This window comes from Microcaecilia unicolor, chromosome 12 (genome assembly GCF_901765095.1).
Source record: "Microcaecilia unicolor chromosome 12, aMicUni1.1, whole genome shotgun sequence".
Taxonomy (NCBI): domain Eukaryota; kingdom Metazoa; phylum Chordata; class Amphibia; order Gymnophiona; family Siphonopidae; genus Microcaecilia; species Microcaecilia unicolor.
In genome coordinates this window covers 79,352,698-79,376,784 of record NC_044042.1, presented here as the reverse complement: position 1 = coordinate 79,376,784, position 24,087 = coordinate 79,352,698, and the positions used below count along the sequence as shown (strand labels likewise).

The 24,087-nt window shown below is 45.4% G+C and overlaps 1 protein-coding gene across 1 annotated transcript in view; it reads right to left on the bottom strand.

Annotated features, from left to right (window-relative positions):
* FMNL1 (formin like 1) overlaps nucleotides 1-24,087 on the bottom strand; it is a 138,688-nt gene that overhangs the window by 33,269 nt on the left and 81,332 nt on the right. Inside the window, exons 7-11 of the mRNA XM_030220847.1 lie at nucleotides 21,486-21,594; nucleotides 20,081-20,157; nucleotides 16,409-16,502; nucleotides 4,603-4,677; nucleotides 327-437 (exon numbers count right to left, since the gene is read on the bottom strand). Coding sequence (XP_030076707.1) covers nucleotides 327-437; nucleotides 4,603-4,677; nucleotides 16,409-16,502; nucleotides 20,081-20,157; nucleotides 21,486-21,594 — 466 coding nt within the window. The remainder of the gene's footprint in view (nucleotides 1-326; nucleotides 438-4,602; nucleotides 4,678-16,408; nucleotides 16,503-20,080; nucleotides 20,158-21,485; nucleotides 21,595-24,087) is intronic.

The window sequence follows — 24,087 nt, the reverse complement described above, 5'->3', positions numbered from 1 at the left end:
GGCCGGGAGAATTCATTTTGTTGTGCCTGAAATAATACCGGCTTGACCCCTCCCCACCTGCCACCCAGAAGCGTAGCCAGGTTTTGCCATCAGGGGGAGCAGAACTTTTGTAAAACAAGTGCCAGCACAAGGCTAAAGGGCCAATTCACATAGGCACCATTTCATTCAAAATCCCCCCACCTTTACTTTGTTCTCCATCCATTGTCTCCTCTTCATGGCCATGGTGCAGTAGGGGCGCTAGGGTGTGTGTTGCACCAGGTGAGATTCCAGCATAGTATCTGCAAAATGTTCCCTCCCCATCTTCCCCCTCGCTGAACCCATCTCACCTCCAGATAGTCATCCAGTCCAAGGAAGGTGAACTCATACTGTAGGAAAACCCGGAAATTCATGTTCTCCACGGAATGGACCACGATATTGATAAACTGCATGCAGGCCACCTGATTGAATGGAGGAAAAAAACATGGAAAAGCATAGAGCATGTGGTAATACAAGACACAAAAAAAATGCAGTTCTTACGATACGTTCTGTGACACATATTACAATTTTGGCAAAGCTGGTTGGCAATGGGCTGTGTTGGGTATCTCTCTCTTTCTCTCTCTCTCATCCATGTAATTTGTCAGACCAGGATTTTACCAAGGGATCTGCAGCATCTTTTAATAGAGGCGCTGGTTTCACAGCTGGTGGGAAGCGGGGGATGCGGGACCAGGCGGTGAGAAGAAGTATTTTTAGCCTTCAACACTAAATTGGTATTTTTTTTTCTGTCAGTGAACAGCATTTTAGAGACAGGGAATAAATGTGTGAAGATGTTGCTGTGATTAGAACGGAAGCATTAAAGCAGCAGGTCTCCCTGACATCCATCCAGCACACTCAACTCTGCCCAGAATCAATCTCTACACTGCCCAAAGTCAATCCAATGAAAAAGCAGGAGCTGTGGGGACTGTGGTCTGGTGGCATCTCTATACCCTCCTTCCCTAGCATGGTGACTAATTCATATTCACTTTGACATGATCATTTTGGCTACAGCATTTGGGAATATAAGCATTGCCATACTGGGACAGACTGAAGGTCCATCAAGCCTAGTATTCTGTTTTCAACAGTGGCCAATTCAAGTCACAAGCACCTGGCAAGATCCCAGAACAGTAAAACAGATTTTATGCTGCTTATCCTAGAAATAGGCAGTAGAAACAGTAAGAAGCAACATGATGTAAGTCAAGGACATAAAATTCACAAATAAGTACCCCCAACTCTCCCTTCACCCCCCATTTTCTACCCATCCACAACTCCACGCCAAATCCTCCCCTATCACTAAATCCCAATCCATCCTACAATGACGTGCCCCACAACAAAACTTTTAACATTGTCCAGCAATCAAAGCATTCAGGAGAGCAGATCGCACTCAAGTTGAGAGTATGTAGATAAGGAAGCCATGTGCGAAGAAACTTTTTCCTCACCATAGAACTTTTTACCTGCACCAATGTGCGCTCCATGTTAAAGCATACATCTGATTACGCCACTGTGTCAAAGTTGGGGGGTCAAGGTGAATCCATTGAAGCAGAATTCATCGATTTGCAAAGAAACAGGGGGGTCTTTTACTAAGCTGCGGTAGAAATCAGCTGGCGGTAAATGCCAAGACGCCCATAGGAGTATGGGCATCTCTGTGTTTACTGCAAGCTTATTTCTGCCATGAGCTAGAAATGCTACCACAGCTTAGTAAAAGACCCCCATAAAGCGGAAACCTGGGTACCTTCAACAACAGTAGACATATCTAAAAGACTCATCTGAGGAGGGCATCCCAATGCCAGTTATAAATCCCAAGTTCATCTTAATAATGACTTATGGACTTTTCTTTTAGGAAATTATCCAAACCTTTTTTATACCCTGCTAAGCTAACTTCTTTTACCACATTCTCTGGCAATAAATTCCAGAGTTTAATTACACATTCAGTGAAGAAATATTTTCTCCAGTTTGTTTTAAATATATTACTTAGTAGCTTGATTGTGTGCCTCCTAGCCCTAGAGGCTTATTTTCAAAGCACTTAGCCTCCCAAAGTTCCATAGAAACATATGGAACTTAGCCTCCCAAAGTGCTTTGAAAATATGCCTCCTAGTATTTTTGGAAAGAATAAACAAGAGATTCACATCTACCCATTCCACTCCAAGCAACATTTCAAAATGATTGGGGGTGCTAAACCCAATACAAATTATACTTCCTAGACACAGTGAAGGAGCTTGCTCAGTATTGGGTGTGCTTAGCATCCACTGACACCCTCAGAGGTGGCTCCCTTGTGGTTACAAGCATTCTGCAGTGTTACATGAAATGTTCTTTAGGGGTGTTGTAACACTATGAGAAACTGTGCTGCAGGCTTTCTGTGTAGATTGAAACAAGGGTCCATCTCTAAATGGAATCGAATAGCATGCATTTGGTTCATAAGAGCACCTTAAGAAAGTTAGCACACACAAAATTAATTTAGCATGCATTAATCTATGAATTAACATGTGTATACCTGATTTACAAGTCTTAAAAAGCTCTAACGTGGATTAAACATTTCTTTATTAAAATGAATGTGTGAAATGAAGCAGAAAAAAATCCCCCAAATCACAGGGAAAAGGCACATTTTCTTTAAAAGGAACCAAAACTCTTTTGTCTTGCACATTCCAAGAACCAGGTAAACAAAGTGAAATATAAAAGGCAGCATTTTGCTGCTCATTTTGTTTCCCTGGGTGCTCAAGATTCAATGGATGATTTGACTTTAGTGTATGCACCCCAGAGAGTACTGCAGAGGGAAACTGCTTTCTAAGTGATGGAAGAGCTGAGCCAGTCCTGGTTTTGTGGCTCTGTGTAGTAACCAGAGAAGCAGAAAGATAAAGGCCATAGGGCTCACTGTAAGCCCAACTTTAGACCTCAACATGCAGCCTTTATTTTGAGTTTCTGATATTGGTTTGATTGTGAACTGCTCCCTTCATTTCATACCCAAATGCATCCAGTATGTGTTCTGCTTCTCTCTCTCTTTTTTTTTTTTAATTGAGTTTCAGAATATAAAAACTTCAAAGTTAATAAACATAGTCAGGCCATAAAAGCATCAATAAAAAAAATCAGCAAACATTTAAAAAAAAAAAAAAAAAAAAAAAAAAAAAGAAGTAAACAATCTGGCTAAGGAAATCAAGGAAAAGAAAAATGGGAGGAAGAACAATCAAGAAACGAAGAAGTCCTTTTAATAAGCTACGGTAAATACTAATTTGTGCTTACTGCAGGTTAAAATCCATTACCACAGGGTGTCCCAAGTAGTTCTGTGCTCGGGGCATGTTTTGTGGTGGAGAGTAGGCATGCCAAATGCTAATCGGTTAGCACAGCTGAATTGTCGCTAACCAGTTAGCGCATGCTTAGTGCAGGAGTCCTTAGTACCTAATAAATAGGTGTCGATGAGGGCTCCTGCACTAATGGCCACTCGCTAATTGGGAAATTAGCATGTGGCTGTTAATGGGGGAAATAGAAAATAGGGCCATTTTACCGCTGCGCTAAAAGGGGCTTCAGCGTGTGGGAAACCCACACACTAGTCATAGCGCAGGCCACTCTTTACTGCAGCTTAGTACAAGGGTCCAGTGGCGTAGCAAGGGCGGGGCGGTGGGGGCAGTCCGCCCCGGGTGCACGCTGCTGGAGGGTGCAGAGAGCAGCCACACGCCTGTCGACTCCGCTGGTTCTCTGCTCCCTCTGCCTCGGAACAGGTTACTGCTTCAGGAGGGAGAATCCATTCTACTGCTACTACTACTTATCATTTCTATGCGCTACTAGACGTACGCAGAGCTCTACACTTGAACATGTAAGAGACGGTCCCTGCTTACCAGAGCTTATAATCTAATCAGGACAAACAGGACAAATAAGGGGCAAGGACACAGAGTAGCAAGATTCTGTGCAGAATCCCAGAGTAGCAAGATTCCAGAATCCCACAGAATAACAAGATTCCAGAATCCCAAAGACTTCTACTACTAGTTATTATTATAGCGCTACTAGACATACGCAGCGCTGCACTCTTGAACATGAAAAGACAGTCCCTTCTAGACAGAGCGTATAATCTAATCAGGACAGACAAACAGGACAAATAAGGGAATCACTAAGGTGGGAATGATAAAACAGACATGGGTACTGAAGAAGTGAATAGGGGTTAGGAGCAGAAGTGGAGTCAGGTTGACAGTAAGGGGGGAGCAAAAGCGGCGCAAGAACGGACTTTCGCCGGCGCACATTTTCAATGCAACACAACGAGAAAAAAATAGGTGCCAGTGCCGGCAGAACTCCGTTTGGGGCTGCTCCCCTGGCGCCCCACCTAGCTACAGCACTGGTTAGGATTTACAAGCAGTGTGAAAAAGATGGGTTATCCAATCATAGTTCTATCAGTCCATTGACCCCCCCCCCCCCCCCCCCACACACACACAAAAAAAGAAAATCTCTGACTTACCAGCTGAGACTGAAACATTTTCCTCTTTTCACACCTTGGCATGGAGGCAGATGCTTAAACAACTTAATGCACCTTACAAAAACATGCTGAAAGCACCTCCCCCACCCTACCAAGCCCTCCAAAAAGCAGAAAGATGGAAGTAAGGGGCTCACCATAAAGTCGATACTAGAGTCCTCGTTCTGGAAATACTCCATCAGCTTCTCAAATCGATTTTTTTCTCCGCAGACCTTTAAGGAGAACAGCAGAAAGAACATAAGGAAGAGTAAGGTGGGCCAGGTGGGAGTCCATCAGACAGAAACAAGGCACAGGGCAGCCCAAAGAAGACAGGCAGGAGTGACAAACTCTTCTCACATCCAGCAGCCTGTAAGAGGCAATTCTGGTACTGCAGTGAGTCTATGTTTTCTATAAAAACTGTTACATGCATAAGTGTTCTTATAGGATATTTGCATAAACCCGCTTTGACACACCTCAATGTAGGCATTGCATTTATGGCAGGTCTATGGCTGGTGTAAATGGATATACTAAGTGCGGCATTTACACACATAACTTACATAGAAATATAGAAAAATGTAGGCAGATAAAGACCATACGGCCTATCCAGTCTGCCCATCCATGCCATCTGCTATCCCTTCCTCTCCCTTAGAGATCCTATATACTTGTCCCATGCTATCTTCAATTCAGATACAGTTTTTTATCTCCATCACCTCCACGTGGAGACTGTTCTACGAATTCACCACCTTTTCCATAAGAACATAAGTTAAGAATAGCCATACTGGGTCAGATTGATGGTTCATTGAGCTGAGTATCCTGCTTCCAACAGTGCAGGGGCGGCCGACCATTAGGCCACCTGGGGCAGAACTCTTCAGAAGCAGCATCTCCCCAGTGTTACCCGGCACTGGCGGCATTACCCAGCAGCAGAATCGATTCCCATACGCTGCCCTGCCACTGGCACCTGCCTCTTCCCTATACTGCAGCCGCCTCTCTGATGTAACTTCCTGTTTCGTCAGAGGCTTAGGCAGCCGCAGTAAAGGGAAGAGGTGGATGCCGGCAGCAAGGCAGCATATGGGAATCGATGCTGCTGCTGAGTAATGCCGCAAAGGTGAGATGCTGGATGCCTGTGGCAGGTAGGAAGGGGGGCAGCATCCTAGCTTCGGCTCAAGCAGCAGTGGCATCCTAGCTCTGCCTGAGGTGGCATCTTGCCTTGGGTCAGCCCTGCAACAGTGGCCAATTCAGGTTACAAGTACCTGGTAGAAACCCAATTACTAGCAACATTCCATGCTACTAATCCCAGGGCAAGCAGTAATTCCTCAGGTTATTTCTGAGTCTATCCCCTTTTACCTTCATCTTACACCCCCTCATTCCAGCGCTTCCTTTCAATTGAAAGAGACTTCTCTCCTGTGCATTTATGCCTCATAGGTATTTAAATGTCTCTATCATATCTCCCCTCTCCCGCTTTTCCTCCAAAGTATAAATATTGAGATCTTTAAGTCTATCCCCATACGCTTTATGAGGAGTAGCCTAGTGGCTAGTGCAGTGGACTTTGATCCTGGGGAACTGAGTTCAATTCCCACTGCAGCTCCTTGTGACTGTGGGCAAGTCACTTAACCCTCCATTGCCCCAGGTACAAATAAGTACCTGAATATATGTAAACCGCTTTGAATGTAGTTGCAAAAACCTCAGAAAGGCGGTATATCAAGTCCCATTTCCCTTTCCCTATTTGAGATTCTACATGGAATGTTGCTACTATTGGAGATTCTAGATGGAATGTTAATGTTGCTATTCCACTAGCAACATTCCATGTAGAAACCTGCCCTTGGAGATCAGCAATGCGGCCGCGCAGGCTTCTGTTTCTGTGAGTCTGACGTCCTGCATGTACGTGCAGGATGTCAGACTCACAGAAACAGAAGCCTGCACAGCCGCATTGCTGATCTGCAAGGGCAGGCTTCTACATGGAATGTTGCTAGTGGAGGAGTAGCCTAGTGGTTAGTGCAGTGGACTCTGATCCTGGGGAACTGGGTTCGATTCCCACTGCAGCTCCTTGTGACTCTGGGCAAGTCACTTAACCCTCCGTTGCCCCTGGTACAAAATAAGTACCTGAATATATGTAAACCGCACTTTGAATGTAGTTGCAAAAACCTCAGAAAGGCAGTATATCAAGTCCCATTTCCCTTCCCTTTCCCTTAGTAGCCATCTCTGGATCTGTAAGTATCCTGCATGAACGTCAGCCCTCCCTGTGGCATGCCCATGCCTGTCCCCTAAGAACTCCAACCTAACAGTTACACACTAGGGACCAGATTCTATTTATGGCGCCTGAAAAATTGGCGCCAAAAAAACATTTCCGCCTAGGCATATTCTATAGACAACACCTACATTTAGGTGCTGTTTATAGAATATACATAATGAGTTTATAGAATACGCCTAGCGGCCAAGACAGTGCGTAACTCTAGGCGCATCCATTTAAGCCAAGTAAAATTTGATGTAAATACCGACGCCTAACTTAGGCGTGGAGCAAGTTTATTCTATAACCCTACGCATAAATTTTCGTAATGCCCCCAAACTGCCTATTCCACACCTGTGGCCATGCCCCCCCTTTTGGCAGCTCACATCAGAATTTGAGCGCACCATTTTACTGAATACGCTTAGCAAGTAGTGCGCATAAATTCTAATTAATGCCAATTAGTGCTGATATTCAGCCCTTAACCAGATACAAAGCCTGGACTGCTATTTATGGGGTCCTATTCACGGCTGGCCTAACCACTGGACCAGGTGAGGCTGTGGCGCCAAAATACCCAGCCTCTGACCTCACTTGGTCTACAGTTTAAACCTTTTCTTCCTCCCCCCCCCCCCCCCCCCCCCGTCCACTCTCTCCCTTTCTCTCTTCCCCCTCCCTGTGGGTCTGGCACTGCTCCCTCATCTCTTTCATTCCTCTGTGATCCTGTTGCTGGTGGCACAACAGAAGCAGCAGGATAGGCTCCATTCTGCCAACCCCTAGGTCTTCCCTCTGTTGCAACCCACCCACAAAAAATTACATCAGAGGAGGCAGGATGTGGCAGAGGGAGGATCCAAGGGCAACCGAGGTAAACTTTACAGGACTGCAGAGAAGTGAGCGAGGTGAGGGAGCAGTGCCAGACCCACGGGAAGGAGGACAGAGGAGAGGGAAAGAGAAACTGAACTGAGGTGGGAGAAGATGCTGGCCCATGGGAGGGAGAGATGCTAAACCCGTGGGGGGGGGGGGGGAGAGAGGGAGGGGGGCTGAAAGAAATGCATTTTGGGGTTGCATAACCATCCTGGTCCTATTTATCTGGTTAACTTATCTGGTGAAGGACTGAGGGGTCCTTTTACTAAGGTGCACCGAACAATGGCCTGCGCTGTTGTAGGCGTGTGTATTGGATGCGCGCAGGTCCATTTTTCAGCTCGCCTGCAAAAAAAAAGGCTTTTTTGGGGGGCTGAAAATGGACATGTGGCAAAATAAAAATTGCTGAGCGTCCATTTTGGGCCTGAGACCTTACCTCCACCCATTGATTTAGCGGTAAGGTCTCACACGTTAACCGGGCGGTAATCGTCAGCGTGCGTACACTGCTGATTACCGCCTGGTAGCGCCATGTGGTAGAAAACAAAAACTATTTTCTGCTGCGCGTATTGGACGCGCGTGAAAAATGGAATTACTGCCCGGGTTATGCGGTAGCCAGGCAGTAGTTCCAAATTGACGTCCACTGGACACGTGTAGGCGCCATACGTACCTTAGTAAAAGGGCCCCTGAATCTTGGCATTTAACCAGATAAGTGCTGACCCCACCGCAGACCACCCACAAGATAGGCAGTTTCTGTTTGACCAGTTAGAGGGAATTTTCAGCGGCACCATCTGGGTATCTGCTGCTGATTAACATAGTAGATGACAGCAGATAAAGACCTGAACGTCTACCCAGCAATCACACTCATTATGATTTCATGATTAAATCAACAATGAATTTGGTATAAAATACGTATTCTTGATCTTTTTTTGTCATTTTCAGGACACAGACCGTAGAAGTCCGCCCAGCACTGTCCTTAGTCCTTACATTCCAACTATTGGAGTTGTCGGATAGGCAGATGATTCCCATTTAGCCTCTCCTACCAGGTTATATGGTTTTGAATACTGGGCCTTAAATGTTTGAAGCAGTGGCATAGTTACAGGGGGCTACGGGGTGGGGGCATAGTTACAGGGGGCTACGGGGTGGGCCCCCCAAATTGGCTCTGGGGCCCCTGGTTTGGCTGGCGGGGGGGGGGGGGGGGGTTACAGAAGGCGATCGATGGACAGGAGGGGGAGGGTACACACATAGCCTTTTTTTTTAGCCCATAAAATAAAAAAAAAAATAAAGAAAGGGGAGGGATGGTGAGACACACACACACACTCTCTTTCTCTCTCTTCTTTAGCCCATAAAATAAATTTTAAAAGGGGGACATAATGGAAATAAAATACACTGTGTGTGGTGTGGGGGGAGGGCAGACTAAGATAGTCAAAACAAGAGGGGTCATCAAGGGAGACCCAGAGAGGAGGGGGGCCAGGGAAGCAAGGGGTGATGTACTACTACTTATCATTTCTATAGCGCTACTAGACATACGCAGCGCTGTACACTTGAACATGAAGAGACAGTCCCTGCTCGACAGAGCTTACAAACTAATTAGGACAGACAAAAGGACAAACAAGAGATAAGGGAATATTAAAGTGAGGATGATAAAATAAGGGTTCTGAACAAGTGAGTAAGGGTTAGGAGTTAAAAGCAGCATCAAAAAGGTGGGCTTTTAGCTTAGATTTGAAGAAGGCCAGAGATGGAGCTTGACGTACCAGCTCAGGAAGTCTATTCCAGGCATATGGTGCAGCAAGATAAAAGGAACGGAGTCTGGAGTTAGCGGTGGAGGAGAAGGGTGCAGATATGAGAGATTTACCCAGTGAACAGAGTTCCCGGGGAGGAATGTAGGGGGAGATGAGAGTGGAGAGGTACTGAGGAGCTGCAGAGTGAATGCACTTATAGGTCAATAAGAGGAGTTTGAACTGTATGCGGAAACGGATAGGAAGCCAGTGAAGTGACTTGATGTCCAAGGAGATTGAAGAAAACAGGAGATGGGGTGTTCCTTTCTAGTCCATTATACGGACTTTAGTTCACTCAAAACAATAGCAAATGCTAAACCAATAGCAAAAGATTATTTAAAATATAAACGTGTGGTCTAAAGCTGTTCCAGTTGGATAGGCAGTGCCTTAAAAGGTGGAGGACAAAAGATTTTGTTTTCATTTTTACTTATTTGATAGCTTTTTACATTTATTTGAAAGCTTCCCATATCTAGCTATAAATATCATGAAATAAAAATTGAACATCACTAAAACAGCTTAAAAATTATTATAGTTGGGGGAAACTGCAGTTATAATCTTTGTATTTTGTGCTCATTTTTCTGCACTGTTCTATGCTATACAGATGGCAAAATGTCAGTGAGAATATGCTGTTTCTTGATCTTAACTGTTGCTGTAATCTGCCTTTGGGAAGCCTGGTGATACTAATGATGGAATATGCTGAAATTAAATGGAAGTAAAATTAAACTCTTCTTTCATTGGGACACATGGAATCACATCTGCATCTGATGTAGAGAGTTGCATGGGGACAGAAATCTAACCCATCCCCGCCCGTCCCTGCTGGAATCTTACCCGTCCCCACCCATCCCCGCTGGAATCTTACCCGTCCCCACCCATCCCCGCAAAAATTAAAACCATTCCAACCCGTCCCCACCCGTCCCCGCAAGAATTTAACCCATCCCCACCCATCCCCGTAAGAATTTAATAGTACATAAAAGAAAGTTCCAGTCAGCTCCCTTTCTGGATTTGAGCCACAGCACTGTAGGCAAGGAAGGAATAGAAGTTGGAACTTGGAACACTCTGGTGCGCACATGTAAGATTTGTCTCTGATTCACTGGCAGTGTGTGCTGAGGATGAGTCCATTCACGCCACATGCACGCGCCAGTAGGTCAGGTGACATCTGATTCTCGTGCCTGTGTCAGAGCTGAGGTCTGTGCACCAGCCTGGGAGCAAAGAGGATTAACAGTAACATAGTAAGTGACAGCAAATAGACCTGAACGGTCCATCCACTCTGCCCAATAGTCACACTCATGATCAATTCATCATTAAATCAACGAGTGTGATATTATATACTTGATTATGGTCTTTCTTTCGTGTTTCTGGAACAAAGACCACAGGAGTCTATCTGGCCCCATCCTTATGTTCCAACTGCTGGAGTTGCCATCGAAGCCCACTCCAGCCTATTCATGTTCTCATTTGTGGGACACAGACCGTAAAAGTCTGTCCAGCACTGTCCTTATGTTCCAGCCACTGAAGTTGCTGTCTAAGCCCTTTCCAGCCCATCCTACACCAGATTGCCATGAAAGAGACACAGACCATACAAGTCTGCCAGGTATCAGCTCTAGTTCATCACAGCCAGAGTCGCCATCTAAGTGTCACTTGACATATCCACACACATGCAGCCATTTAAGGTTAGCTTTTATATAACTTCCATTTCCAAATTTATGCTGTTAAAGCAAGGAAGAAGAGGAGGAAGAGACAGCACTCAAATAAATTGGTATTCGGTAGATGAGAGGCTGGTGCAGGTGCAGCTTACACTTCCACGAGAAGCCCACAGAACTGCTTCCATCCCCGCGGGAACCCCGCAGGAACTGCCTCCGTCCCCGCGGGAACCCCGCAGAACTGCTTCCATCCCCGCGGGAACCCCGCAGGAACTGCCTCCGTCCCCGCGGGAATCCCGCGGGTTCCGCGGGATTCCCGCGGGGACGGAAGCCGTGCAGCTCTCTAATCTGATGTCTGTTTTGGTGACCTTTTACTAGGTGAAAACATCTCTGCTCGAATACAGGGGGTGAGGGAGAGTCCCTATAGCCAGACCCTCCAAATGACACAATGATTTAAAATGTAGTACTGTAACCGATTAAACCAATATAGTAACATAACAAAGTAAATGACAGCAGATAAATACCTGTACGGTCCTTCCAGTCTGCCCAACAAGATAAACTCATTTTACATGGTATGTGATACTTTATATGTATACCCGAGTTTGATTTGTCCTTGCCTTTCTCAGGGCACAGACCGTAGAAGTCTGCCCAGTACTGTTCTTGTACTAAGTTCTGAAGCTAACATGGAAGCCCCTTAAAATTTACACTCCAGCCCATCCCTATCTATTCAGTCATGATCAGGGCATAGACCGTAGAAGTCTGCCCCGCTCCCATTTTGTTTCCCAATTACCGGCGTCGCCACCTAATCTCTGCTAAGATTCCGAGGAACTATTCCTTCTAAACAGGATTCCTTTGTGTTTATCCCACGCATGTTTGAATTCCATTACCGTTTTCATCTCCACCACTTCGGCATTCCACATATCCACCACCCTCTCCGTGAAAAAAATACTTCCTCTGTGTACATCCATATGGTGCACAAGCCAGCATGTTTAATATAAATGAGATTAAATAAAAATGCTACCAACAATAAAGAATGACAGGGTGGATGCAGCAGCTCATAAGTACATAAGTACATAAGTACATAAGTAGTGCCATACTGGGAAAGACCAAAGGTCCATCTAGCCCAGCATCCTGTCACCGACAGTGGCCAATCCAGGTCAAGGGCACCTGGCACGCTCCCCAAACGTAAAAACATTCCAGACAAGTTATACCTAAAAATGTGGAATTTTTCCAAGTCCATTTAATAGCGGTCTATGGACTTGTCCTTTAGGAATCTATCTAACCCCTTTTTAAACTCCGTCAAGCTAACCGCCCGTACCACGTTCTCCGGCAACGAATTCCAGTCTAATAGGTTTGCTTGCTTTGTTTTCAGTGTGCTAGATGATGGCTGCGTGGGGAAGGGGGAAACAGTCTAACAACTTAATTGGTTTCAACTTTTTGACCTCATCCTGCCTCCTGTTTTCTTCAACCTTTTTGGTGTCGGGCTTGAGGGGATAGGACTCCTAGGAGGAGGCAAGGGAAACAAGGAGTCTGCATAGGTGGGGCAAACCTGGACAATATTTTGGAGAAGACTCAGACTGACACAATAAAGTGGAAAAGAATCTGAGACCAGCCCTATTAGGGGAAAAATACCCAGACAACAAAGGTAGAAAAAATATTATTTAATACATTTTTAAAAATTGAGGTGTGTCCGTTTGGGGAAATGTATATCTTTTCTGTGTTTGTATTTTGTACTGCTTATAGAGCCTAGCTTTCCTGGATAGAGCGGAGGGGTGGGGGTGGGGGTGGGGGGGTCACAATTTCAGTTTTTATGAATGTCTTTTGTGGTCTCCCTATTTTGTACCAGGTGAGGATCTATCCTTGTTCCTTATGAGCAACTAAGATAAAGGATTGTGCAAGCATGTTTGTGTAGGAATCTGTAACGGTACAGCCTGTTCTAGTTTCCCAGTAGTAGGTATACTGGTGAATATTTTTTCTATGGTGAGTTGTAAGTGGGATACACAGAACTGGAGGTGCAAGGTTTATACTATCCCAGGGTGGGCAACCTGTGATCTACCATTGAATTTTGTGCAGCGTGTGAGACTATGGGAAGTATATATAGAAAAGGGCCCACACAAAAGTCATTAACCAGAGTTTTGGTGATTTTAGCCACTCAAGAAGTTTGTTTCCATCATTTTGGGTGTGTGTGTGTCAGGGGCGTATCTGCGTGGGGCCACAGGGGCCTGGGCCCCCGCAGATTTCGCCCTGGCCCCCCTCCCCGCCGTCAACCCTCCCCCGCTGCTTACTTTTGCTGGCGCCGAGGTCCGACCCGCAATCTCCGTTTTTCGTCTTCCTCCGTGGCCATGCTTCCAGGAAGTAACGCTGCAGTGCTGATTCGTTGAATCCAGTTCGGCGTCTGACGTCAGACGTCGAACTGGGGTCAACGAATCAGCACTGCAGCGTTACTTCCTGGAAGCATGGCCACGGAGGAAGACGAAAAACGGAGACTGCGGGTCGGGACCTCGGCGCCAGCAAAAGTAAGCAGCGGGGGAGGGTTGACGGCGGGGAGGGGGTGGAGAGAGGCGGCGGCGGCGGCGGCAGCGGGGGGGGGGGGGGGGAGGGAGGCAAAAATGTGCCCCCCCTCTCTGGCTCTGGCCCCCCCTACCGCCGGATTCCAGATACGCCCCTGGTGTGTGTGTTTTTGCATGTGCCTAGACCAATGGTTCTTAACCAAGGAACTTTGTTTATTGAACTTCGGTTTTTCTCTCTGTTTTAAGAGGCATAATACAAAACTAGTAAGTTGATTAAAGTGTCTTAAGTTTCAGTAAAAAGATATCAGCGTATACATTTGGTTTGTATTTATTAACCTGTATTTCTGTAAATTCAGATTCAGTACTGTACCAGCACTGTCACTAAATCCACCTCAGCATTTTTCTAACTGCAGCCTATTGTGTGAAATTCCTCTTCGCAGTACACAAATGCCAACGTCTTGCCATATAGGCTGCAAGTGTAAAAAATATTTCTTCAGTCTATGTTTGTATTGGTGTTTGCACTTGGCTGCCACTTGGCAGTACATTTTAAAAGGTCAGAGAAGTTCCTATTTGGTTGTTACCTTTATAAGAGAGTCAGAGCCTAGGTACATTCCCCTTGGAAAATGTGCAAATACCAATGAGACTCTAAAGCGGCCACCAGTGTCCCCTAGGCTTGGGGCGCATTAGCAGTGCCTTGACTTGTCTATGAATGTCTAGTTGCACCTTCTCTGCTGTGGGATGCTATGGCCGGCCTACCCTTCTGGCGCCTATTTTACAAAAGTCTGCTCCCCTAGACGTCAAAACCTAGCTACGCCTCTGGGATTCACCCCAGAATCCCTCTGATAGTACTCTCGCTGGAGGCAGGGCCATTTAGCCCAGGCCTCACCCAGAAAAGGGGCCCCCATTGAGAAATGTTTATATGTTTCATATGTTTTTTTAACTGAACATGAAATTAATTCAGTTACTAGGTTTTCCTTAATTATAAACAAGTTTGCTCATGTCTACAACTAAAAATCTGCCTCAACCCCCTCTGCATCTGTTTTTTTTTTTTAAATTAATTATGAGTTCCAGGCCTCTGGGGCCTCCTAATTTGCACTGGCCCAGGTTTTGGTGATTCACTAAAAAAATCCTGCTCAGGAGCCACGTGGGCAAAATCTGTCAGAAAGCTCCAAATCCTCTAGAGTATTTTTAGTCATCTCTTGGTATCAGAAAATAGACAGAAAGGAGGGAACCCATTTAGAAGAGAGAGGAAGTTGTGAGGGAACATAAGAGACAGCAGAATATTTACTGCAGAGGCGTAGCCAGAAGTCAATTTCTGGGGGAGGTGGTGGCATGCATTTCCTCTCTGTTGCCCCCCTCTCCCTTCACATTAGAAATACCTTGGTTGTCGAGGATCCCCAAATGACACAGTTACAAACCTGGGGATCCAGGAGCTGAATGTTAGGGTTTCAGTTTAAAGAACCAACACAATAACTCGGTGGCGTAGCCACAGATGGACCTGGGTGGGCAGACACAACCCACTTTGGGTTCAGGCCTACCCAGCAGTGGCGTACATTGTTGGCATTGCTGTCGGGGATCCTGAAGCCCCACCGGCTGAAGATGTCTTCTGCAGAGCCCCCAAGGCCATCTGAGCAGTGGGGAAGTCAGTAGAACTGAGCATGTGCATTGCCGACTTCCCTATTACTGAGATGGTCCCGGGGGAGGGGGGGAGGGTTCTGCAGAGGACAATTTTAACTGGTGGAGCTTAAGGATCCTTGCCAGCAATGCCAATAATGTGCACCACCACTGGGTGGGCCTAAACCCAAAATGGGTGGGGGCCCCAGCCTATCTGGGCCCATTCATAAGTACTGATTTATTATATTGGTTCTTTAAATTGAAACACTAACTTTCAGCTCCTGGATCTCCAGGTTTGTAACTATCCAGCTCATTTTCGAAGGAGAAGGGCGCCCATCTTTCGACACAAATCGGGAGATGGGCTCCCTTCTCTCAAGGCCACCCAAATCGGCATAATCTAAAGCCGATTTTTTGACACCCTCGACAGCTTTCTGTCACGGGGACGGCCAAAGTTCAAGGGGGCGTGTCGGCAGGGTAGTGAAGGTGGGACTGGGGCATGATTAGGAGATGGGCGTCCTCGGCTGATAATGGGAAAAAGAAGGGCGCCCCTGACAAGCACTTGGCCGACTTTACTTGGTCCATTTTTTTTATGATGAAGCCGTGAAAAGATGCCTGAACTGAGCAGATGACCACCGGAGGGAATTGGGGATGACCTCCCCTTACTCCCCCAGTGGTCACTAACCCCCTCCCACCATAAAAAACAGGCTACAAATACTTTTTTCCAGCCTCTATGCCAGCCTCAAATGCCATACTCATGTCCATTGCAGCAGGATATAGGTCCTTGGAGCAGTTGTAGTGGGTGCAGTGTACTTCAGGCAGGCAGATGTGGGGGGGGGGGGGGGTTGGGGGGCTCAGCACCCAAGGTAAGGGAGCTATGCACCTGGGAGCAATTTTTGAAGTCCACTGCAATGCCCCCTAGGGTGCCTGGTTGGTGTCCTGGCATGTGAGGGGGACCAGCGCACCATAAATGCTGGCTCCTCCCATGACCAAATGGCTTGGATTTGGCCGTCTTTTGATTCCATTCTCAGCGAAAACCAAGGGCGGCCATCTCTAAGGTCGACCCAAATGTTGAGATTTGGACGTCCCCGACCATATTATCGAAATGGAAGATGGCTGCCCATCTTGTTTCGATAATATGATCGGGGACACCCCTTTACGGGGCCGTCCTTAGAGATGGGTGCCCTTAGATATGGGCGCCCCCGTCCGATCATGCCCCTCCACGTCACTTCCAGATGTAAATCACAGCTTCTGGGTCTATCTGCATCTCTTGGATGTAGCTAATTCCCACACTACTTTCTGGGAGTAATGGTGTGACTTCTGTGGCTGTATTTACGTGCCAGGATCCTTACCTCTTTGAAGTTGTCAAAAGCTGCCAATATGATCTCATGCCCACCTCGCACCAGGCATACAGCGGCTAGCAGCTCCAACACCAATGCCTTTGTCCTGTACAGGAGGAGAGAGGACAAATCAATTATCAGAATGAGACACACAAAATACTGCAAAAATTCTTCCAACTTCTGCCTAAAGAAAAGACTTGATGCTAGAGCAGCTAGTAATTGAGGCAGTTACAGTCACGCATTACAGAGTTCAAATCCATCCTGGACCTATCGGTATCAAAAGCTTTGTAGAGTTTTCAAGGAATTCGTTTCTCAGTGAGAATTTAAGATCGTGTCTTACTCCGTTACTAAGTGTAATGCATCCTTTGGCTTTATAGTATTGGAAACCGTGGTATCCTCAGGAAGATGCTAATTCCACTTGCATGATTGTAACACCTGCAAAAAGTGTCGATAAGTACATAAGTATTGCCAAACTGGGACAGACCGAAGGTCCATCAAGCCCAGCATTCTGTTTCTAACAGTGGCCAATCCAGGTCACATGTACCTGGCACAATCCCCAAAAAGTACAATACATTTTGTGCTGCTTATCCTAGAAATAAGCAGTGGATTTTCCCCAAGTCTATTTTAATAATGGTCTATGGACTTTTCCTTTAGGAAGCCATACAAACCTTTTTTAAACCCCACTAAGCTAACCTCCTTTACCACATTCTCTGGCAATGAATTCCAGAGTTTAATCATACGCTGAGTGAAGAAATATTTTCTCTGATTTGTTTTAAATTTACTACTTTGTAGCTTCATCGCATGCCCCCTAGTCCTAGTATTTTTGGAAAGAGTAAACAAGCGATTCACGTCTACCCGTTCCACTCCACTCATTATTTTATAGTCCAGCTCATTCCCCAAATCAGTTATTCTGCTCTCTAGATCAGTGAGGATGAGAATACTGCTGAATCAAGATTTACAGCCACCAGAGGGCAGGGGTGAGGGGGTGGGGGGGTGAAGTGGTTATTACTTAAGGGGGGGCATGTGAATGCAGTTCTGTCATATAAACACCTCTTGTGCATGTAAATGTGTCTAGAACACTAGCTCTTATGAGTGTACACCTAAGTGTGAAAGTGTGAGCAGGGGGCCTAAGTAATATTCTGTAATGGTGCACCTAATTTGCATAGCGTGTAAATGCTAAGAGGGGCAGGCACGTGAGTGGAGCATGAGCAGGGAGTTATGTGCATCCCTGACCCGTTTAGGTACCCCATGCTTATGCCAGGTCTTTGTATGTGCATAAATGTTAGATGCACCAATAATGAGTTTCACCAGTATTTTATAATGGCACCATGGTGCCCAGGAGCTGTTACAGAATTGACTCCCTACTGGTCAGGGTCAAGGCTTTTGATTGCTGGGTTCGGGAATGACTTACTGGTGCATGGCCACCAACCCAAGACCATCACTGCAATGAGCAGACTAGGTATAAAGAGGGAATTTTTTAAAAAAATAGGGAAAAAAATCCCCAATTGGCTGGGAATGAGAATTCATAGTGCTAAATCTTAGCCCTGGTCGCAACTGAGCACGAAGTACGAGGGAGTTAGAGGAAACTACTGAGTCGCCAATATGACAGCGCTCACCGTTGGTGTCATCGCTATCATCCCACCATTGGATTGGATTTATTAATTTGATATACTGCTTAATACAATTGCGTTAAAGAAGGGTGCAATAAAATAGTTCAGGTTCAAAAAGTAGTAACATCATCATACAATGAGAATAAAATTAGATACAATATTAAAATTAACAATAGATTCCATAACCTAACAAAAACAAAATTCAAAATCCAAGTTTGCAACACCTTGCAAAAGCCAAGGTAGCTTGTAATGCCACTAACATTAGATGGTAATGTATTCCATAGTAAAGGTCCTGCATAGCTAAAAGCTCTTTTCCTTGTAGTAGACAACTTTACAGTTTGAAGTGAAGGAAGTTGTAACAAACAACGCTGAGAAGATCGCAAGAAAAAGCATTAATTATTGTGCTTGGCTAGCACATCAGAAAGATATTCAGGTAAATTCAAAAAGAGAGCTTTAAAAACCAAACATAATATTTTAAAATCAATTCTGGAAGATAGGCAGCCAATGTAAATCTTTCAAAATAGGCGTTATGTGATCTGTTCTTTCATTTACCACCATGTGTGCTGCAGTATTCTGGATAAGCTGAAGCTTCTTCAGACTATTCAAAGTAAGTCCATGATATAAAGAATTGCAATAATCTATTCTGCTGATAACAAATGTATATACCAGCTTGATTAAATTTGACTGTGTCAGGAGAGGCTTGAGCTGCCAAATTTGCCACAAGTGATAACATGATCTTATTACATGACTAATCTGCTTATCAAATTTTAATGCATTATTACAATAAAGAATATTCTCAGTGCTTTCATTGGCCTCACCAACGCCACCATCATGATACTATCATCAAGACTACGAATAGCTTCAGCATCACTTTGAAGAAACAGTGTGTTTTAAGCCTGTAAAATGTATTAGATATTTTCCTATTTTAATTATGTCTTGAAGTGTATTTCTACTATTTGGCTAGCAGGTGGTATTTCTTTGCTGTAAAGCTGTTACAGGGAACTGATGAATGTTTTTTTCCTTTAAAACAAGCAGGAAGAAAGCAGCAGTATACTTTCAAATCTTGTTGACTGGGCTCTGATTGGCCTGGCGTTTGAAAAACTACCCAGTAGTACTGGCTGTTGCTTAAGTCTTAGCCCAGAAGAGAGAAAGATATCTTTGCTAATGCTCTGTGAACAGATATATGTCCTGATCTTCCCAGGTACTGTTTAGTTAGTTTTCTAATTGATCCATTTTTTCAGTTACTTGTTACTGTTTGATGATTGCACTTTTTTTTTGTTCACTGTTCAAGTTCTGAGAATAAACATATTTGTTTGTTCACACTGCTTGTCTGGGCTGATAAAGAATCCTGGTGGTTTGTGTGTTCAGTCTGTGAGTGCTTTCTGGAAACTGTGGGACCACTGGGTATGTGGCCCCAGTAACCTAGAAATCACTGGAGATAATTTGAGAGCAGGAGATTCGCCCAGAGGTGGTTGGGACCCAGTCAGTGGAAGGAGGGTGCTAGTGTAGAGCACAAGTGGCAGGTGCAGGTGGCCCTGAGCTGTGCTGGGGATAGACCCTCTACGTGGCCATGAGGTAACCCCAGGCGGGTGGCTAGGTGTTTTGTGACAATCACCAAGCCACCAATGTTTTTACTATCAACACTATCATCGTCATTACAAGCACTATAATCTTACCATCAAGATCACCATCAATGTCTATACCATCACCAATATCCTACCACCAGGATTACCATCAATATTGCCCATGTCTTTCTTATCACCTCCATCCTTATCACCACAGATACTATAATTCCCTCTTCAAGATCACCATCGCTACCATGCTCTCAATGTCTTCACCATCATCACACAATTCTCCCTAAAACTATCACTTTAATCGCCAAGCTGTCCAGTCAGCATTTAGCCCATGTCCCTGACAGGTTACCACCTGCTGCAGCTGGGGTGCATCAGGGATGAATGGAGCTAGCAGGTGGATGCCACTAACTGTGCTTTAGGGAGTCAATGATGCCAGCTCATCTGAGTCACAGTTGGGTGGGAAGGTTCCTGTGCGAGTGGCTGGCATTAGTGCTGCATACCTTGGGTTCTTGTTGTTCAGGCTCAGCGTGATTTCATTGACGCAGGATGGGTGGTTCATCACCAGGCTGAATCCAGACTGTGGGAAGGCCAAAACATGCCTTTATTAGTACAGGCGGAGGGGTATTTCCAATATGACATCTAAATCAGACTTTGGATGTTTTATGAAAAATGTCCAAAAATCAAGTAGTGAACATGGCCTTTTTCGAACCTGAAAAATGTCTTTTTTTTTAAATGACCATTGATTAGATGTTGTTGTACTCAATGTGTCTGGGAAAAATAAAACCAAGTGAAAAATGCACAAAATAAAGCCTCTGGGATGTAGGAGGAGCCAGCATTCTTAGTAGACTAACCGCACAGACATCCCAGCAGAGCAGTGGGGCACCCTAGGGGGTGCTGCAGTGGACTTCACAGAAAAGGTCCCAGGCAAATATCTCTCTGTTACCCCCTTATATTGTATGGTGAACTCTCCAAAACCCACCAAAAACCTACTTTACCCAACTGTACACCTCTACAATAGCCCTTTTGGCTGCAAGTTCAGTAGGTTTTTGGTGGGTTTTGGAGGGTTCACACTTTCCTCAACAAGTGTAATAGTTAGAGTTGGTTATGGGCCTGGACTCCCTTCTCTACAGTACACTGCACCGACCACTAGGCTACTCCAGCCTGCTTGTTGGTCTAATAGGACTGGCCACAACATCTGAAGCTATCATAAAGCCTGATATGTACTGTTTCTTTTACATCTTTGGGGGCTGGGAGGAGTCAGTGACAACTGGTGAAATAAGGGGGGGCCTTAATCCCTCCAGTGGTCATTTGGGGCACCTTTTTATGACTTAGTCATTATTAAAATAGGTCTAACGCAAAACGTTTTTACTTTCTTCCATTATGTCAGAAAAACATCCAAGTGTTAGGAACACCCAAATTACACATCCAGCAAGCCCCCGACAAGCCCCCTTGTGATTTGGATACGCTTTGATGAACTGCATAGAAAAAAAAACATCTTAAAATGTGTTTCAAAAATAGCAGTTTGGACATTTTGTGAAAAAAAAAGTCCAAATGTCATTTTTTGGACGTTTTTCTGTTTCGAAAATGAGCCCCTAAATGTCAACCCTCCTCAAGTAACTAAAGCATTCGGCTCAACAGTAAAACATACTTCCTCAGTCATATAAAACAGCTCAACGAATCCATTCCCCCTGCTAAGCCATCCAGTTTCTGGCTCCTCCTAAGTTTTTCACACACCCTCCTGATGCCCTGTGGCAGCTGTAGAGTGTATTTCCACCAGTCCCCCAATGCACCAAGAAGGAAGTTCATAGGCCCAAAGGGCAGAGCCCAGAGTTACTCAGGCAGCATCTGGTTCACTACACAGATCAGTGGCAGAGAGACCGAAGACTGGTCTCTTGCTGGCTGTACCTGGTAGTTCATGATGGCTCGCAGGCACATGATGCAGACGTGGACATCATCCTTCTGGCTCACGATGCGTGAATTGCGCAATGCTTTCCTGCTATGCGGCATTGTGTGCCTGTGACAATAAAAAAGAGAATGAAATTAAGAGGCTGACAATAGACAGAAATGCAGCCGTTAAAGAGTAAAATCTGATACTTTTCCTATTCTATGGCATAGTTGGTATGCAAGAGAATTCAAATGCCCCTGAGGGTCCCAGAGAGCTGGCAATCTAAATATATGAGTGCAGGTAGATGAGAGGGGCTAAGTGAGTAGGTTAACCATCTCTGACCTCATGTGTAACCTTCTTCAAATCAGTCACCTTACTTTCTAACTGTTCCTACTTTCTTACCCATCTATATGTTACAACTTTGCCTTACCCTTCACTATCAATCATAATGTTCTATTACGTATTGTGCTGATGCTGCAAGAAGTATACCTTGCCATACTTTGTATTGTTAGTTGAATATTTTTTACTGCTGTAATTGTCTATTGCTCATGTTTGATCTATGCTTACTGTACACCGCCTTGAGTGAATTCCTTCAAAAAGGCGGTAAATAAATCCTAATAAATAAATAAACGTCACAGAAGGTGTGATAGGCCGAGGATATGAAGTGGGAGCTGCTGAAACCTCAGACATACACAACCTCACAGTGTATGCACCATTCCTCTGCAGTGATGCTTTTGTGTATGGAAGAGAAGCGGTGTCTTTTCTATTACCATCTCTCTCAAAAAATGTCATGGCTTTTTCTCATCAGCTCTTCCGAATTCCAATACTAACCAGTCCAAAGGTTGCAAATCCCAGGCGGGCAGCGTGCAAAAGAAGACAACAGTTGGTAAAGAGGGCAGCAACATAGGAGATTCCACAGCGCATAAGAGGAGAAGAATCAGTATAGAGAGCAGCAGCTCACAGCATCCAAGAGAAAAGGAGATTCAGAAGAGACGGTGGCAATCCACAACATCCCACAGCGCACAAGAGGGAAGAAGATTCAACAGAGACAGTGGCCATGCACAGCACCCCACAGTGCACAAGAGGAAGAAGAATTAGTATGGAGAGCAGCAGCACACAGCATCCAAGAGAGAAGGATATTCAATAGAGACAGTAGCAATGCAGAACATCTCACAGCACACAAGAGGGAAGAAGATTCAACAGAGACAGTGGCCACACACAACATCCCACAGCGCACAAGAGGGAAGAAGATTCAACAGAGACAGTGGCCATGCACAGCACCCCACAGTGCACAAGAGGAAGAAGAATTAGTATGGAGAGCAGCAGCACACAGCATCCAAGAGAGAAGGATATTCAATAGAGACAGTAGCAATGCAGAACATCTCACAGCGCACAAGAGGGAAGAAGATTCAACAGAGACAGTGGCCACACACAACATCCCACAGCGCACAAGAGGGAAGAAGATTCAACAGAGACAGTGGCCATGCACAGCACCCCACAGTGCACAAGAGGAAGAAGAATTAGTATGGAGAGCAGCAGCACACAGCATCCAAGAGAGAAGGATATTCAATAGAGACAGTAGCAATGCAGAACATCTCACAGCGCACAAGAGGGAAGAAGATTCAACAGAGACAGTGGCCACACACAACATCCCACAGCGCACAAGAGGGAAGAAGATTCAACAGAGACAGTGGCCATGCACAGCACCCCACAGCGCACAAGAGGAAGAAGAATTAGTATGGAGAGCAGCAGCACACAGCATCCAAGAGAGAAGGATATTCAATAGAGACAGTAGCAATGCAGAACATCTCACAGCGCACAAGAGGGAAGAAGATTCAACAGAGACAGTGGCCACACACAACATCCCACAGCGCACAAGAGGGGAGAAGTATTTGTATAGAGAGCAGCAGCACACAGCATCCAAGAGAGAAGGATATTCAATAGAGACAGTGGCAATGCAGAACATCTCACAGCGCACAAGAGGGAAGAAGATTCAACAGAGACAGTGGCCACACACAACATCCCACAGCGCACAAGAGGGGAGAAGTATTTGTATAGAGAGCAGCAGCACACAGCATCCAAGAGAGAAGGATATTCAATAGAGACAGTGGCAATGCACAACATCTCACAGTGCACAAGAGAGAAGAAGATTCAACAGAGACAGTGGCCACACACAACATCCCACAGTGCACAAGAGGGAAGAAGAATTAGTATGGAGAGCAGCAGCACACAGCATCCAAGAGAGAAGGATATTCAGAAGAGACGGTGGCAATGCACAACATCCCACAGCGCACAAGAGGGAAGAAGATTCAACAGAGACAGTGGCCATGCACAGCACCCCACAGCGCATAAGAGGAGAAGAATCAGTATAGAGAGCAGCAGCTCACAGCATCCAAGAGAAAAGGAGATTCAGAAGAGACGGTGGCAATGCACAACATCCCACAGCGCACAAGAGGGAAGAAGATTCAACAGAGACAGTGGCCATGCACAGCACCCCACAGTGCACAAGAGGAAGAAGAATTAGTATGGAGAGCAGCAGCACACAGCATCCAAGAGAGAAGGATATTCAATAGAGACAGTAGCAATGCAGAACATCTCACAGCGCACAAGAGGGAAGAAGAT